Source organism: Dermochelys coriacea, chromosome 2 (assembly GCF_009764565.3).
Source record: "Dermochelys coriacea isolate rDerCor1 chromosome 2, rDerCor1.pri.v4, whole genome shotgun sequence".
NCBI lineage: Eukaryota > Metazoa > Chordata > Testudines > Dermochelyidae > Dermochelys > Dermochelys coriacea.
In genome coordinates this window covers 231,222,111-231,239,003 of record NC_050069.1, presented here as the reverse complement: position 1 = coordinate 231,239,003, position 16,893 = coordinate 231,222,111, and the positions used below count along the sequence as shown (strand labels likewise).

Below are 16,893 nucleotides of genomic sequence, written 5' to 3'. Positions count from 1 at the left end.
ACTTCTAATATTTGCTTGTTGGTAATTAAACGTTAGTGAAATGACCTTTACTGTTAAATTAATGACATGAACTCTGAACTTTAACTCCAGGCCTCTGACAGCATGGGAGCAGAAAGAACAGCTGGAGCAGCCAAGAACAGGCTCAGGCATGCTCTCACTGTTTATAGCAGACTGTTGCACAAACTGTAATAGGTGAAAATTGCCCCTCCAAAGCTAAGACTTCTGGGATAAGCAGAAAAAAAACACTTATTTTTTACCGAATCCATTCTAAATATGTTTCTTTGTACAGTAAACTTCAGGTCCTTAGGATTTAAGTGGTTTTCTTTTCATTATTATTTTGAGAAACATTATTTCACTTCACCTTTAAATGTATTTTTCCCTTATAAACCCATACATAGGAAGTGAATAGGGTGAAACTCCTTTCCGTATGCTGCTGGCCCACCATGTATGCAATTGAACTCAGGAAGAGCTGGGTCTCACATCCAGTTACTAGAATGTAATATTCCAGGGGCAATGACTGAATAGATTAAGTTATATCAACCCTAGGACATTAAATACAATGTAATTCCACATTTCTTCCACAAAGGGCCAAGTTGATACCAATATATATACAGATGTTTTGTTTTCATTGTTGTACAAATAGAATAATCATTTCCTATATACGGATTGACACAATGTAAGAGTCTAACATTAATGTACTTCATTTGGCACTTGGGATTCCCCTTGCTAAGGTCAGTTCTTGAAAGGTCCAATTTTGTTCTCTACCTGTTGTCAGCTCTGCTATTGAGCCAATCGTAGTTCTGTGCATGGAATGATGGAAAGGTGAGGTGCATAAATACTCTAATAGCTACACAAGTAAATTAGTTCAGAATAAAGAGATTAACTTTCAAAACTTTACCTTCATAGTCCTGAGAACACAAACTTTCTGTAGTTCCATAGATCTTCCATCTATTCCACGAGCCTGATCCTTTGGACAGCATGACTTTCCTTTCCTTTCCATGGGCAGAGTTGAAAAATACATCTTCCCCTTGGATTGCGAGAAGGGTCTCATTTCTGCATTCCCACTGCTGGAGTTCGCTTGTCTTGTTACAAGGATACAGAGTGATTGCAGCCTGGTCTTTCATTGAAGGCACTCCCAAGCATAACTTGAATGCCATACTCAGAATCTGGTGGCCAGAGACCCACTTGAATTTTTGTGACTCATCTTCCTGGTTGCAAGTGGCAATTATGAGTGAGTTAGAGTTTTGAGCTTTTACACAGAGCTTATGGTCTTCATTGTGTATTAAAAATATTCCACTATCTGTAAAACAAAATGAGAAAAAATATATGGCGAAGGCTGTAATAGGAGGTAAGCTGGTCACTTATTGGACATTTGAGCCCCCGGCAGTGAAAGATGCTATTGTGATGGTGGCAAAGCTGGTGCCAGGTTATGCCAAGGTCCCCATGCCTCACTTGGATACTGACAGATACGTAGCTGGAATTAGGCTGGCTCCCTTGTGTGTATTATTAAAATAAATTTAGTATTATAAAAATATGCTGAATGTTTAGATTGTATTCAATGCTTGAAGTTGCTGCATGCATTGATCTCACTTAGTACATCAGTATCCCATATTGTGAGGTCATACTTGTGTATTTGCATTGCAAGCTTCTATAGCTGTGTCAGTCACCAGCCAGGAGAGAGAGACATTAATTAGTGTAAAAAGAAAAGGAGTACTTGTGGCACCTTAGAGACTAACAAATTTATTTGAGCATAAGCTTTCGTGAGCTACAGCTCACTTCATCAGATGCATCCTTTCAGAGAAGGCCCATCAGACAGCTGCAGCGGCACAGGAGCTAGCAAACAGAGCTGTAAACAGGGGAGTTTGAGTGAGAGTTCTGTTGGAGGAGAAGGTATTTGTACTTGGTTTTTTATTTTTAGTATTTGTGTGTGTGTGTGTGTGTGTGTAGAGGCTTGTAGGGGCTTTGTGCTGGGAGAGAAGCTGAGCCCTGATTAGGGGGTGGGGCTCTTAACTAGAGGTCCTATAAAGGTAGCCAGCCAGCCAATCAAGCAGTGGCAGAGACAGCTGCAGTAGCACAGGAGCTAGCAAATAGAGCTGTAAACAGGGGAGTTTGTATTGTGGTGCTTGTTTGAGGTTTGCTTTTGCTGGGGGGGGGGAGGGTGGTCTTTTTGGTGTGGCTTGTGTTTCCCAGATTAATAGGACTTAGGTGGGAAAGCGATGATGGATAGGGAGGCAGCTGTGGAAGTGACTCCTGTAGTAGAAGACACATTGAGGATGACTGGATGTGGAAGCTGTGGTATGTACATGATCCTGGAGGGGGGACCCGGTAAGAGTTTTTTCTGCATGAAATGCTGTCTGATAGAGCTGATGGAGGAAAAGATCGGAGGTTTGGAGATACAGGTGGAAAGTCTGGTTGAGTTTAGGAAGGGGTTTGAGCAGATGATGGAGCAAAGACATGAAATATCTGAAGAGAAAAGCTCAGACTTACAGATGGAAGCAGGGCTGGGGAATTTTGAGGGGAGACTGGGTGAGGAAAGTGATCAGTGGAAGCATGTGATTAAAAGACCAGGCAGAGGAAAAGACGGGCTAGTGAAGAAGAAATAGAGCTTAGGAACAGGTTTGCAGAGTTGGAAAATGAAGAAGGGGCTCAGCAGGTACTTGTTGAAAGGTAAGGGAGAAGAGAAGAGAGGCTAGTCCTATAGGAAAAGCGGAAGAGTCAAGGGAGACTACACCAAATATGAGCCCCAGGAGGATACAGGATGGGTTGAAGAGGATTATAAGGGAAAATAGGAATGGAAAGAACTTGCAGCCAAAGGGAACAGGGGAGAGACTGGAGAATAGCACTGTCACCAGGAAAAGGCAGGTCTATGTGATCGGGGACTCTATTGAGAAGAATAGACAGGCCTGTAACTAGAGCTGATCCTGAGAAGAGAAGGGTGTGCTGTCTTCCGGGTGCTAAGATACGGGATGTAGACCTGAGGTTGAAAAGGATCCTAAAGGGAGCAGGAAAGAATCCCCTAATTATCCTTCATGTGGGAACAAATGATACAGCTAGATTCTTGCTGGAAAGTATTAAGGGAGACTATGCTAGGCTGGGGAAGACGCTTAAGGAAATTGAGGCTCAGGTGATCTTTAGTGGGATTCTGCCTGTTCCTAGAGAAGGGCAACAAAGGTGTGACAAGATGACTGTCAACAGATGACTTAGACAGTGGTGCTATAAGGAGGGCTTTGGGATGTATGGCCACTGGGAGGCATTCACGGACAGAGGACAGTTCTCTCGGGATGGACTTCATCTGAGTAGGGAAGGAAATAGACTTCTAGGATCGAGGCTGGCACAACTGATAAAGAGAGCTTTAAACTAGGAATTTGGGGGAGATGGTTGGGAGATGTCCAGGTAATCTCCATGCCGGATTTTAGCATTGAGAGGGAAGAAGACGAAGAAAGAAAGGATACAGCCATGGGTAGGAGAATGTATATAAGGAGCGAGGGCGGTGTGGATACTAGTCTAATAGGTTATACTGGCTGTAGAATGACTGTCCTAATAGGGTACAAAATGTGAGCGAGGCCAAACAGCAAAAATGAAGATGTTTGTACACCAACGCGAGGAGCCTAGGTAACAAAATGGAGGAACTAGAGCTACTGGTGCAGGAAGTGAAACCTGATATTATAGGGATAACAGAAACATGGTGGAATAGTAGTCATGACTGGACTACAGGTTTGGAAGGGTAAGTGCTGTTTAGGAAAGACAGAAACAAAGGTAAAGGTGGTGGAGTAGCATTGTATATCTATGATGAGGTAGAATGTAAAGAAATAAGAAGCGATGAGACAGTCTGTCTGGGCAAAAATTACATTGGGGAAGATAACTAGTAAAGCCTCTCCGACGATAGTGCTTGGGGTGTGCTATAGACCACCGGGATCTAATTTGGATATGGATAGAGCCCTTTTTAATGTCTTTAATAAAGTAAATACTAATGGAAATTGTGTGATCATGGGAGACTTTAACTTCCCAGATATAGACTGGAGGACCAGGGCTAGTAATAATAATAGGGCTCAGATTTTCCTAGATGCGATAGCTGATGGATTCTTTCATCAAGTAGTTGCTGAACCGACTAGAGGGGATGCCATTTTAGATTTAATTTTGGTGAGTAGCGAGGACCTCATAGAAGAAATGGTTGTAGGGAATAATCTTGGCTCAAGTGATCATGTGCTAATTCAGTTCAAACTAAATGGAAGGATTAACAAAAATAAATCTGCAACTAGAGTTTTTGATTTCAAAAGGGCTGACTTTCAAAAATTAAAGAAATTAGTTAGGGAAGTGGATTGGACTGAAGAATTTATGGATCTAAAGGTAGAGGAGGCCTGGGATTACTTTAAATCAAAGCTGCAGAAGCTATCGGAAGCCTGTATCCCAAGAAAGGGGAAAAAATTCATAGGAAGGAGTTGTAGACCAAGCTGGATGAGCAAGCATCTTAGAGAGGTGATTAAAAAGAAGCAGAAAGCATACAGGGAGTGGAAGATGGGAGGGATCAGCAAGGAAAGCTACCTAATTGAGGTCAGAACTTGTAGGGATAAAGTGAGACAGGCTAAAAGTCGAGTAGAGTTGGACCTTGCAAAGGGAATTAAAACCATAGTAAACGGTTCTATAGCCATATAAATAAGAAGAAAACTAAGAAAGAAGAAGTGGGGCCGCTAAATACTGAGGATGGAGTGGAGGTTAAAGATAATCTAGGCATGGCCCAATATCTAAACAAATACTTTGCCTCAGTCTTTAATAAGGCTAAAAAGGATCTTGGGGATAATGGTAGCATGACAAATGGAAATGAAGATATGGAGGTAGATATTACCATATCTGAGGTAGAAGCGAAACTCAAACAGCTTAATGGGACTAAATCGGGGGGCCCAGATAATCTTCATCCAAGAATATTAAAGGAATTGGCACCTGAAATTGCAAGCCAATTAGCAAGAATTTTTAATGAATCTGTAAACTCAGGAGTTGTACCGAATGATTGGAGAATTGCTAATATAGTTCCTATTTTTAAGAAAGGAAAAAAAAGTGATCCGGGTAACTACAGGCCAGTTAGTTTGACATCTGTAGTATGCAAGGTCCTGGAAAAAAGAGGAGAAATTCCTTTTTGAAGGAGAAATTAGTTAAGGACATTGAAGTCAATGGTAAATGGGACAAAATACAACATGGTTTTACAAAAGATAGATCATGTCAAACCAATCTAATCTCCTTTTTTGAAAAAGTAACAGATCTTTTAGATAAAGGAAATGCAGTGGATCTAATTTACCTAGATTTCAGTAAGGCATTTGATACCATGCCACATGGGGAATTATTAGTTAAATTGGAGAAGATGGGGATCTATATGAACATCAAAAGGTGGATAAGGAATTGGGGAGAGGAGACTGCAATGGGTCCTACTGAAAGGCGAACTGTCAGGTTGGAGGGAGGTTACTAGTGGAGTTCCTCAGTGATCGGTTTTGGGACCAATCTTATTTAATCTTTTTATTACTGACCTTGGCACAAAAAGTGGGAGTGTGCTAATAAAGTTTGCAGATGATACAAAGCTGGGAGGTATTGCCAATTCAGAGAAGGATCAGGATATTATACAGGAGGATCTGGATGACCTTGTAAACTGGAGTAATAGTAATAGGATGAAATTTAATAGTGAGAAGTGTAAGGTTATGCATTTAGGGAATAATAACAAGAATTTTAGTTGGGGACGCATCAATTAGAAGTAACAGAAGAGGAGAAGGACCTTGGAGTATTGGTTGATCATAGGATGGCTATGAGCTGCCAATGTGATATGGCTGAGAAAAAAGCTAATGCGGTTTTGGGATGCATCAGGAGAGGCATTTCCAGTAGGGATAAGGAGGTTTTAGTACCATTATACAAGGCACTGGTGAGCCCTCACCTAGAATACTATGTGCAGTTCTGGTCTCCCATGTTTAAAAAGGATGAATTCTAACTGGAGCGGGTACAGAGAAGGGCTACTCGGATGATCTGAGGAATGGAAAACTTGTCTTATGAGAGGAGACTTAAGGAGCTTGGGTTGTTTAGCCTAACTAAAAGAAGGTTGAGGGGAGATATGATTGCTCTCTATAAATATATCAGAGGGATAAATACCGGAGAGGGAGAGGAATTATTTCAGCTCAGCACCAATGTGGACACAAGAACAAATGGGTATAAACTGGCCACCAGGAAGTTTAGACTTGAAATCAGACAAAGGTTTTTAACCATCAGAGGAGTGAAGTTTTGGAATTGCCTTCCAAGGGAAGCAGTGGGGGCAAAAGATCTATCTGGTTTTAAGATTCTACTTGATGATAAGTTTATGGAGGAGATGGTATGATGGGATTTTGGTAAGTAATTGATCTTTAAATATTCAGGATAAATAGGACTAATCCCCTGAGATGGGATATTAGATGGATGGGATCTGAGTTACCCAGGAAAGAATTTTCTGTAGTATCTGGTTGGTGAATCTTGCCCATATGCTCAGGGTTTAGCTGATTGCCATATTTGGGGTCGGGAAGGAATTTTCCTCCAGGGCAGATTGGAGAGGCCCTGGAGGTTTTTCATCTTCCTCTGTAGCATGGGTGACTTGAGGGAGGCTTCTCTGCTCCTTGAAGTCTTTAAACCATGATTTAAGGACTTCAATAGCTCAGACATAGGTGAGGTTTTTCGTAGGAGTGGGTGGGTGAGATTCTGTGGCCTGCGCTGTGCAGGAGGTCGGACTAGATGATCAGAATGGTCCCTTCTGACCTTTGAATCTATGAATCAAACCAGACAAACTATTGTGGAACGTCAGAGAACAAAAGACTTGTTGTTTGCTCTCCTGTCCCAGCACCTCATGAAAAGGAAAAGTGAGAGTGAACTCCTCCCATCAGCTGAAATGGTAGCTCAGAGTGGGACTGGAATAAGTCCCTGATAAGGAGAAATTGTATCTTTATGCTGCATGGACTCTCGAGGGCAAGCAAGAACTTCCCAGTGTTTATTCTGAGATAGCCCTATAGGACATAGAGTGCTTGATTATTATAGAAGCTTCTAATACCTTTTAAAATTTAAGAACCTGTCTCATTGGGGTATATGTTTCCTTGATTTAACCTTGTAAATAACTCTAATTTCCTTCTCCTAGTTAATGAATCTTTAGTTAGTTTATAATAGGATTGGTTGCAAGTGTTGTCTTTGGTGTAAATCTAAGGAACAATTGACCTGGGGTAAATGACTAGTCCTTTGGGACTGACAGTAATCCGAATATTGTTTTGATTTTTGGTGTAAGGGACCATCTATCACGAAGCCAAGCTTCCCTGGGTGACAAGATAGATCAGAGTACCCAAGGGGACTGTCTCTGACTCCATGGCTAGGCTGATATAGTGCCTGAGGAGTTTACACTTAATAAATAATTGGTGAAATCTAAGTATGGAACTCACAACCAATTTGGGGGTTGAGCCCTGCTTCTTAACAATCTGCCCTGAGTTTGGTAGTCATGCTTTTGAGTCATTGTAGGACAGCTTAACAGCTGTACCTTTCTATTTAATTTTTTTGAGAGAGATCAAGTGTGACTCATCATAAGCACAGGAGGACAATCATCCAAACAAAATATAACATTGTATTACCTGCAGATATTGGGTCTGTAACAAATGTAATGCAAGTTGGTCTTCTTCTTCAGATCCTCATTAAAACCGGCTTATCCCAAGGAGTGTTTCAAAGATAATGTCTGCCAGAATTCATCATTTCCTCACCATCTCAATCTTATACCATCATGTAGTGTGTTATACATGTTAATTTTTCAAATGTGTAGACTAGATTGTAAGTTCCTTTGGGCAGGGACCATGACTTCCGATATGTTAGGGCAGTTTTGAGCATACTGTTCAAGCTCACTAAAGGTGGCTGCATGCTCAGGACTGCAAGAGAATGGTTTGGGTCCCTGTGAAAGTTAGAGCAGCCTTAGGGTAACTATACTGATCTGGGATTGAAGGAGCACAAGAGCACACTGGCCATGTTGCCTACCTCAAGCACACCCCTGACATGCCTTCCCATCCAGGGGCTAGAAAAGGATGGTTTGGAGCCAGCTGTGTGTCACACAAAGGAAATCCTCCCCACTGCCTAATTAGATCAGCTTTATGGATTTATGCTACCAGAGTGGTGGAAGTGTGCCCTAGCAGGGTCAAGGATCTTGCCTTATGTATCCCCAATAGTTTCTCTAGCTGTGTTGTGCTTCTCTCTTCACATCTCCTCTCATCAGTGCCAGGAGATGAGGGGATAGAAGCAGGAATTGCTCTCAATTCAGTTTCCTCTGCCCTCCCTCTCAGCAGCACAAATTCCTGAGAGGGTAGAAGAGCTAATTTGGGGGTAACAGGTGATCACCATGTATCTCTGAAAGAACAGTGAGTGAAGTCACTGCTCATCTCTGACTATAAATAGAGCTGGGCAAAATTTTTCAGATGATCCTTTTTATTAGCCAAAAAATGCAGATTTAGGTCGACCACAATATTTCACAAATACATTGAATTTTTTCATTCAGGCGGGAAAAAATCAAAAATTGAAAGGTTTCAACATTTTTTAAATCAAATATACTAATTTTTTATTCAAAATTACTTTTCGTTTCACATTTGACTTCACTTTTTTATTTTAAGACATAAAAAAAAAGCATTTCATTTTGGATCAAACTACAAATTTCTCATCCTCCCAAAAGGATTTTTGCTGGTTATTCAGTTCATCCAGGAAATTGAAAAAAAAAAAAATCACACCGCTCTAATGGTAACACACCAAAAATGGAAAGGAACAGCTTAGAATAGACTAGCTTTTGTTCGGGGACAATTAAGACCTTTGGTTCCAAGATGTTCATAGTAAACTTTGTTCCTCATTCTCTTCTAGAGGCTTCGGGTACACATTGTCACCACCAAAATTATCACCACAAAATCATGAAGTATCCCACCTGAGAGACTCAAGGGAGTCTTCGGGCCGACAAGCAATAGCAAAACACCACCCTCTGGGAACCTTTCTCAAAGAAAGGACTGATGCCATTCAGAAACGACTTAGTCCCCCCACTAGCGGTTGTAGGCATAGCAACAACTCCTCATGGTCAATGGTATCAAAGGCACCTGATTTATCTTAAAGAATTAGCATTGACACATTACCCCCCAGCCTTTGACCAAATTCACCAGCACAGTTTTTGACGCATATCTTGGTCTAAAACCTGATTATATGCCATAAAGGAAATCTGAGGACTCCAGTTGCCACCAAAACTGAGTGAAGCTGTTTTAGATTAGGGCTAATAATAGAGCATAACTACATAAAAAAATCTCGCTCTGCCCCAAAGAGAAAGTAACTAAGGAAAGGATGAAAAGAGAAGCACTTTTTTATCCTCACTTCAAAAAAAAAAAGTCAGGACAGGAACATACCTGGCAATTGAATTGATGTAGTGATGAGGGAAAGAAAAATCAGGAGCAGGTAGACAGACATTGCAAATGTTTCATTCCTTTCTTCCCTTCACCAAAAATAACAATGAGCTATAATCAGTGCCTCGTAAGAAAATCCTTCCTTAATGAGACAGATTAGCAGGTACTCCTTAATTTTGAAGAGTTGGTGAATATAGGGAAGTTCTTGTCTCTAAATAGGGAACTATCCTGTCCCATGTGACATTTTGAAATAAATTTATTGTAAGAACTTTGCATCCGTAAGCTAATTTCTCTAGGGTTGAAAGAGTGTGTTCTTCTACAGAAACGTCAATCACAAACTTAGTGTTTGCAGTTCATTGTGGATTTCTGGGAACATGGTTGTCACAAAAGGGCAGTTTTCAGGATTACTAAGCCAATCACCATTCTAGTGAGAATACAGTAAAGACCAGGAGAGGGAGAAAGAGGAAGCAGAGATGAGTCTGTAAATGTGCATCATTAACTTAAGAGAAAAAGCATTAGTGCAACATTACACTTTTTAGAGAATATGAAAAGTTGATATTCACAGATAATAAAGGTCAGAAGGGGCCATTCTGATCATCTAGTCTGACCTGCACAATGCAGGCCACAAAATCTCACCCACCCACTCGTACGAAAAACCTCACCTATGTCTGAGCTATTGAAGTCCTCAAATTGTGGTTGAAAGACTTCAAGGAGCAGAGATTCCTCCAGCAAGTTACCCATGCCCCATGCTGCAGAGGAAGGCGAAAAACCTCCAGGGCCTCTTCCAATCTGCCCTGGAGGAAAATTCCTTTCCGACCCCAAATATGACAATGAGCTAAACCTGAGCATATGGGCAAGATTCACCAACCAGATACTACAGAAAATTCTTTCCTGGGTAACTCAGATCCCATCCATCTAATATCCCATCTCAGGAAATTAGGCCTATTTACCATGAATACTTAAAGATCAATTAATTACCAGAATCACATTATCCCATCATACCATCTCCTCCATAAACTTATCGAGTTTAATCTTAAAACCAGATTGATCTTTTGCCCCCACTGCTTCCTTTGAAAGGCTATTCCAAAACTTCACTCCTCTGACGGTTAGAAACCTTCGTCTAATTTCAAGTCTAAACTTCCTGGTGGCCAGTTTATACCCATTTGTTCTTGTGTCCACATTGGTGCTGAGCTTAAATAATTCCTCTCCCTCTCCGGTATTTATCCCTCTGATATATTTATAGAGAGCAATCATATCTCCCCTCAACCTTCTTTTAGTTAGGCTAAACAACCCAAGCTCCTTAAGTCTCCTCTCATAAGACAAGTTTTCCATTCCTCGGATCATCCTAGTAGCCCTTCTCTGTACCCGCTCCAGTTAGAATTCATCCTTTTTAAACATGGGAGACCATAACTGCACACAGTATTCCAGGTGAGGTCTCACTAGTGCCTTGTATAATGGTACTAAAACCTCCTTATCCCTACTGGAAATGCCTCTCCTGGTTCACCCCAAAACCGCATTAGCTTTTTTCTCAGCCATATCACATTGGCAGCTCATAGTCATCCTATGATCAACCAATACTCCAAGGTCCTTCTCCTCCTCTGTTACTTCTAATTGATGTGTCCCCAACTTATAACTAAAATTCTTTTTATTAATCCCTAAGTGCATAACCTTACATTTCTCACTATTAAATTTCATCCTATTACTATTACTCCAGTTTACAAAGTCATCCAGATCCTCCTGTATGATATCCCAATCCTTCTCTGAATTGGCAATACCTCCCAGCTTTGTATCATCTGCAAACTTTATTAGCACACTCCCACTTTTTGTGCTGAGGTCAGTAATAAAAAGATTAAACAAGATTGGTCCCAAAACTGATCCCTGAGGAACTCCACTAGTAACCTCCCTCCAACCTGACAGTTCGCCTTTCAGTAGGACCTGTGGCAGTCTCCTCTTTAACCAATTCCTTATCCACCTTTCAATGTTCATATTAATCCCATCTTTTCCAATTTAACTAATAATTCCCCATGTGGCACGGTATCAAACACCTTACTGAAACCTGGGTAAATTAGATTGACTGTGTTTCCTTTGTCTAAAAAATCTGTTACTTTCTCAAAAAAGGAGATCAGGTTGGTTTGGCACGATCTACCTTTTGTAAAACCATGTTGTATTTTGTCCCATTTACCATTGACTTCAATGTCCTTAACTATTTTCTCCTTCAAAATTTTTTTCCAGGACCTTGCATACTACAGATGTCAAACTAACAGGCCTGTATTTACCTGAATTACTTTTTTTTTCCCTTTCTTAAAAATAGGAACTATATTAGCAATTCTCCAATTATGTGGTACAACTCCTGAGTTTACAGATTCATTCAAAATACTTGCTAATGGGCTTGTAATTTCAGGTGCCAATTCCTTTAATATTCTTGGATGAAGATTATCTGGGCCCCCCGATTTAGTCCCATTAAGCTGTTTGAGTTTCGCTTCTACCTCAGATATGGTAATATCTACCTCCATATCCTCATTCCCATTTGTCATGCTACCATTATCCCTAAGATCCTCTTTAGCCTTATTAAAGACTGAGGCAAACTATTTGTTTAGATATTGGGCCATGTCTAGATTATCCTTGACCTCCACTCCATCCTCAGTGTTTAGCGGCCCCACTTCTTCTTTCTTAGTTTTCTTATTTATATGGCTATAGAACCTTTTACTATGGTTTTAATTCCCTTTGCAAGGTCCAACTCTACTTGACTTTTAGCCTGTCTCACTTTATCCCTACAAGTTCTGATCTCAATAAGGTAGCTTTCCTTGCTGATCCCTCCCATCTTCCACTCCCCGTATGCTTTCTGCTTCTTCTTAATCACCTCTCTCAGATGCTTGCTCATCCAGCTTGGTCTAGAAACTCCTGCCTATGAATTTTTTCCCCTTTCTTGGAATACAGTCTTCCGATAGCTTCTGCAGCTTTGATTTAAAGTAATCCCAGGCCTCCTCTACCTTTAGATCCATAAGTTCTTCAGTCCAATCCACTTCCTTAACTAATTTCCTTAATTTTTGAAAGTCAGCCCTTTTGAAATCAAAAACCCTAGTGGCAGATTTATTTTTGTTAATCCTTCCGTTCAGATTGAACTGAGTTAGCTCATGATCACTTGAACCAAGATTATCCCCTACAACCATTTCTTCTATGAGGTCCTCACTACTCACCAAAACCAAATCTAAAATGGCATCCCCTCTAGTCGGTTCAGCAACTACTTGATGAAGGAATCCATAAGCTATCACATCTAGGAAAATCTGAGCCCTATTATTATTACTAGCCCTGGTCCTCCAGTCTATATCTGGGAAGTTAGTCTCCCATGATCACACAGTTTCCATTAGTATTTACTTTATTAAAAACATTAAAAGGGCTCTATCCATATCCAAATTAGATCCTGGTGGTCTATAGCACACCCCGAGCACTATCGTAGGGGAGGCTCTACTAGTTTTCTTCCCCAATATAATCTTTGCCCCGACGGACTCTGTCTTATCCATTGCATCGCTTCTTATTTCTTTACATTCTACCCCATCATTGATATACAATGCTACTCCACCACCTTTACCTTTGTTTCTGTCTTTCCTAAACAGCACTTACCCTTCCATACCTGTAGTCCAGTCATGACTACTATTCCACCATGTTTCTGTTATCCCTATAATATCAGGTTTCACTTCCTGCACCAGTAGCTCTAGTTCCTCCATTTTGTTACCAAGGCTCCTTGCATTGGTGTAAAAACATCTTAATTTTTGCTGTTTGGCCTCGCTCACATTTTGTACCCTGTTAGGCATAGTCATTCTACAGCCAGTATAACCTATTAGACTAGTATCCACACCGCCCTCGCTCCTTATATACATTCTCCTACCCATGGCTGTATCCTTTCTTTCTTCGTCTTCTTCCCTCTCAATGCTAAAATCCGGCATGGAGATTACCTGGACATCTCCCAACCATCTCCCCCAAATTCCTAGTTTAAAGCTCTCTTTATCAGTTGTGCCAGCCTCGATCCTAGAAGTCTATTTCCTTCCCTACTCAGATGAAGTCCATCCCGAGAGAACTGTCCTCTGTCCGTGAATGCCTCCCAGTGGCCATACATCCCAAAGCCCTCCTTATAGCACCACTGCCTAAGTCATCTGTTGACAGTCATAATCTTGTCACACCTTTGTTGCCCTTCTCTAGGAACAGGCAGAATCCCACTAAAGATCACCTGAGCCTCAATTTCCTTAAGTGTCTTCCCCAGCCTAGCATAGTCTCCCTTAATACTTTCCAGCAAGAATCTAGCTGTATCATTTGTTCCCACATGAAGGATAATTAGGGGATTCTTTCCTGCTCCCTTTAGGATCCTTTTCAACCTCAGGTCTACATCCCGTATCTTAGCACCCGGAAGACAGCACACCCTTCTATTCTCAGGATCAGCTCTAGTTACAGGCCTGTCTATTCTTCTCAATAAAGAGTCCCCGATCACATAGACCTGCCTTTTCATGGTGACAGTGCTATTCTCCAGTCTCTCCCCTGTTCCCTCTGGCTGCAAGTTCTTTCCATTCCTATTTTCCCTTATAATCCTCTTCAACCCATCCTGTATCCTCCTGGGGCTCATATTTGGTGTAGTCTCCATTGACTCTTCCCCTTTTCCTATAGGGCTAGCCACTCTTCTCTTCTTCCTTGCCCTTCCACCTTCAGCGACTACCTGCTCAGCCCCTTCTTCATCTTCCAACTCTGCAAACCTGTTCCTAAGCTCTATTTCTTCTTCACTAGCCCGTCTTTTCCTCTACCTGGTTCTTCTAGTCACATGCTTCCACTGACCACTTTCCTCACCCAGTCTCCCCTCAAAATTCCACATCCCTGCTTCCATCTCTAAGTCTGAGCTTTTCCCTTCAGATACCTCATGTCTTTGCTCCATCATCTGCTCAAACCCCTTCCTAAACTCAACCAGACTTTCCACCTGCATCTCCAAACCTCGCATCTTTTCCTCCATCAGCTCTATCAGACGACATTTCATGCAGAAAAAACAGATATGACCTTGAAGTGAGCAGGGACTGAGGATTCCCAACCCTGCAGATTCATAGAAAAGAGGAAATCTACAGAAGCAAGAGCTGTCTTCAGTGAGAAGTGGCCCTTGTGTGGCTCCATTGCCCATGCTCTCACAGGAGCCAGGAGGCTGATGACTACCTTAGTAGCAGCCATGGAGGGAACCCACAGGGACAATATCAGATCTCCAGCTAGAAATTTGGTGGGGTTTCAAGTGATATTGCTAATAGCCCTCCTGGCTATTAGTCAGGATGGACAGGAATGATGGCCGTAGCCTGTTTCCCAGAGCCTAGGAATGGGGAACAGGGGATGGATCACTGGATTACCAGTTCTATTCATTCCCTCTGGGGTACCTGGCATTGGCCACTGTCGGAAGACAGGATACTGGGGTGGATGGACTTTTGGTCTGACCCAGTATGGCTGTTCTTATGTTCTAGAGGGCAGCTAGATCACTGCCTCATAGAAAAACCATAGAGCTCAAACAAAGTGGCATTGCCTGAGGAATCTTCAGGAGCTGGGGGGCTTTAATGTTATGAAAAGATGGTAGGCCCTGTATAGGTCAGGGTAAAGGTAGTTTTACATTATTGGGCTGCTGGGAGCAGGTACTTGCAATTCAGACTCCTCAGGTGAGAGGCTACAGAGTTCTAAAAGCTGTACATGCCCTTCCTTTGAGCTTTATCTTTGAACGGTGACTGAGGGACATGACCTGTCCTTGTCTAGCTGAGTTTTTCAGCTAAATAAATTTTGATTAGGAATTTTCACTCTAAGGTAAAGTTAAGAAGAGAGAAATTTTATTTTCCTATTTTTGAAAATTAGAGGCAATTCCCAAACAAAAATTTCCATTAGGAGAGTTAAAGCAATGCCGTATGCACCAACCTCAGTTTTTAGAAGAGTGGCTCACTTTTCTAAACACTTGCTCCCTTTAAAATATATAAGTACAGATGGGGTTACAAGCTATTACTGAGGATGCCTGACACTTTCCATTATAAGACCCTATTTTCACTTGCTTATAACTTTGCCATACTTTAACCATTTGGTGTGAAAAGTTCTGTGCTGGGTGTCTGTTTGCAAGTTTCTAACAAAAGGATTCAGCCATTTCTTAGAACAAGGTTAGCTAAATATATTGTTTAGTCATATTTAAAAAACTCCCACGACCTACTCTTTGAAAAGCTCAAGTCCCTTCAGGCTTTGGAGAAGGAACTTGAAAGTGATAAGTCTTTGAAAAATCTCCGTTCACACATGCTCAGTAGAGACGTGGAAGAATTTAACTGCAAAGCTTCAAGAAGATTCTGCCTACAGTAAACATGTTCTATCCTGAGACTACAAATACCAAGCAGGACTTTCCCTGAAATTGCTGTTCCTGGCTGCTGCACGCATAGGCGCCGACTTCTGCTCGCACCAGTGGGTGCTCGACCCCACTCTGTCCCTGGCCCCACCCTCATTCCAACCCCTTCCCCAAAGTCCCCATTCCAACTCCTTCCCCAAATCCCCACCCTGGCCCCGTCTCTTCCCCACCTCCACCCCTAAGCGTGCCACATTCCTGCTCCTCCCCCCTCCCTCCCGGAGCTTGCTACACTACCAAACAGCTGTTTGGTGGCGGCAAGCGCTGGGAGGTAGGCGGAGGAGCGGGAATGTGGCACACTCAGGGGAGGAGGCGGAGCGGAGGTGAGATGGGGCAGAGAGGGGAGCTTGGCTGCCGGTAGGTGCAGAGCACCCACTAATTTTTTTAGCCCCAGAGCACTCAGAGTCGGCACCTATGGTTGCAGCCTGTGGTGGCACTGGGCATCAGAACTGAGAACGGAGCCTTTCAGTCCTGTGCTCTCAGTGTTCTCTCTCCTGGCCCAGGAAGCTGGGAGGAGCAAGCCACCCGACAAATGCAGAGGAGAGAAGAGCTAGATCAGGGAGTGGCAGTGCATTTTTGGTACTTCAGGAACTCTCATAAGCAATAGTGCTGGTCATAAAGAAATGCCCCTTTCGGCAGCGCTGGAATGGTGTTCTGGAGCATTCTGGCATGACTCGTGCCCTAGGGAGGGACCAGGGAATAGAATGGGACAAGGAGCCGAGGCGGGGGGGTTGATAGATGGGACTGGAGGCTGGCAGGTGTGGAGGAAGAGAAGCTTGGACTGGAAGCTGGAGGTGGATGGGAATCTGGATGGGCTGACAAGGTGACTGGGACTGACAGGAGGGGAGCCTGGGACTGGCTGGGCAGAGAAATGGGGGTGGGCAGGGAACAGGAGACTGGGAGTCAGTGGATGGCAGAGACTATGAGTGGCTGGAAAAAGTAGTATGTATACACGTAATTAAAGATTGTATCATAATGTATGTGCCTAAGGCACCCAAAATAAGAGCAAACAAGCAACCTTTATTCTGGCCTTGCATAACTTTGCAATGCTCATCAGATCCTACACATATTTTATCACCTTCCATCCTCTCCTCCTTTGTAGGACAT

At 42.3% G+C, this 16,893-nt stretch overlaps 1 protein-coding gene across 2 annotated transcripts in view; it reads right to left on the bottom strand.

Annotated features, from left to right (window-relative positions):
* LOC119851113 (macrophage mannose receptor 1-like) overlaps window positions 1-9,601 on the bottom strand; it is a 67,699-nt gene extending 58,098 nt beyond the window's left edge. Inside the window, exons 1-2 of one of the 2 annotated variants that reach the window (XM_043509397.1) lie at window positions 9,402-9,601; window positions 899-1,300 (exon numbers count right to left, since the gene is read on the bottom strand). In XM_043509397.1, coding sequence (XP_043365332.1) covers window positions 899-1,300; window positions 9,402-9,462 — 463 coding nt within the window. In that variant the 5' untranslated portion in view covers window positions 9,463-9,601. The remainder of the gene's footprint in view (window positions 1-898; window positions 1,301-9,401) is intronic. The other variant, XM_038390376.2, reaches the window with a different exon arrangement.
* Window positions 9,602-16,893: the final 7,292 nt, after the last annotated feature.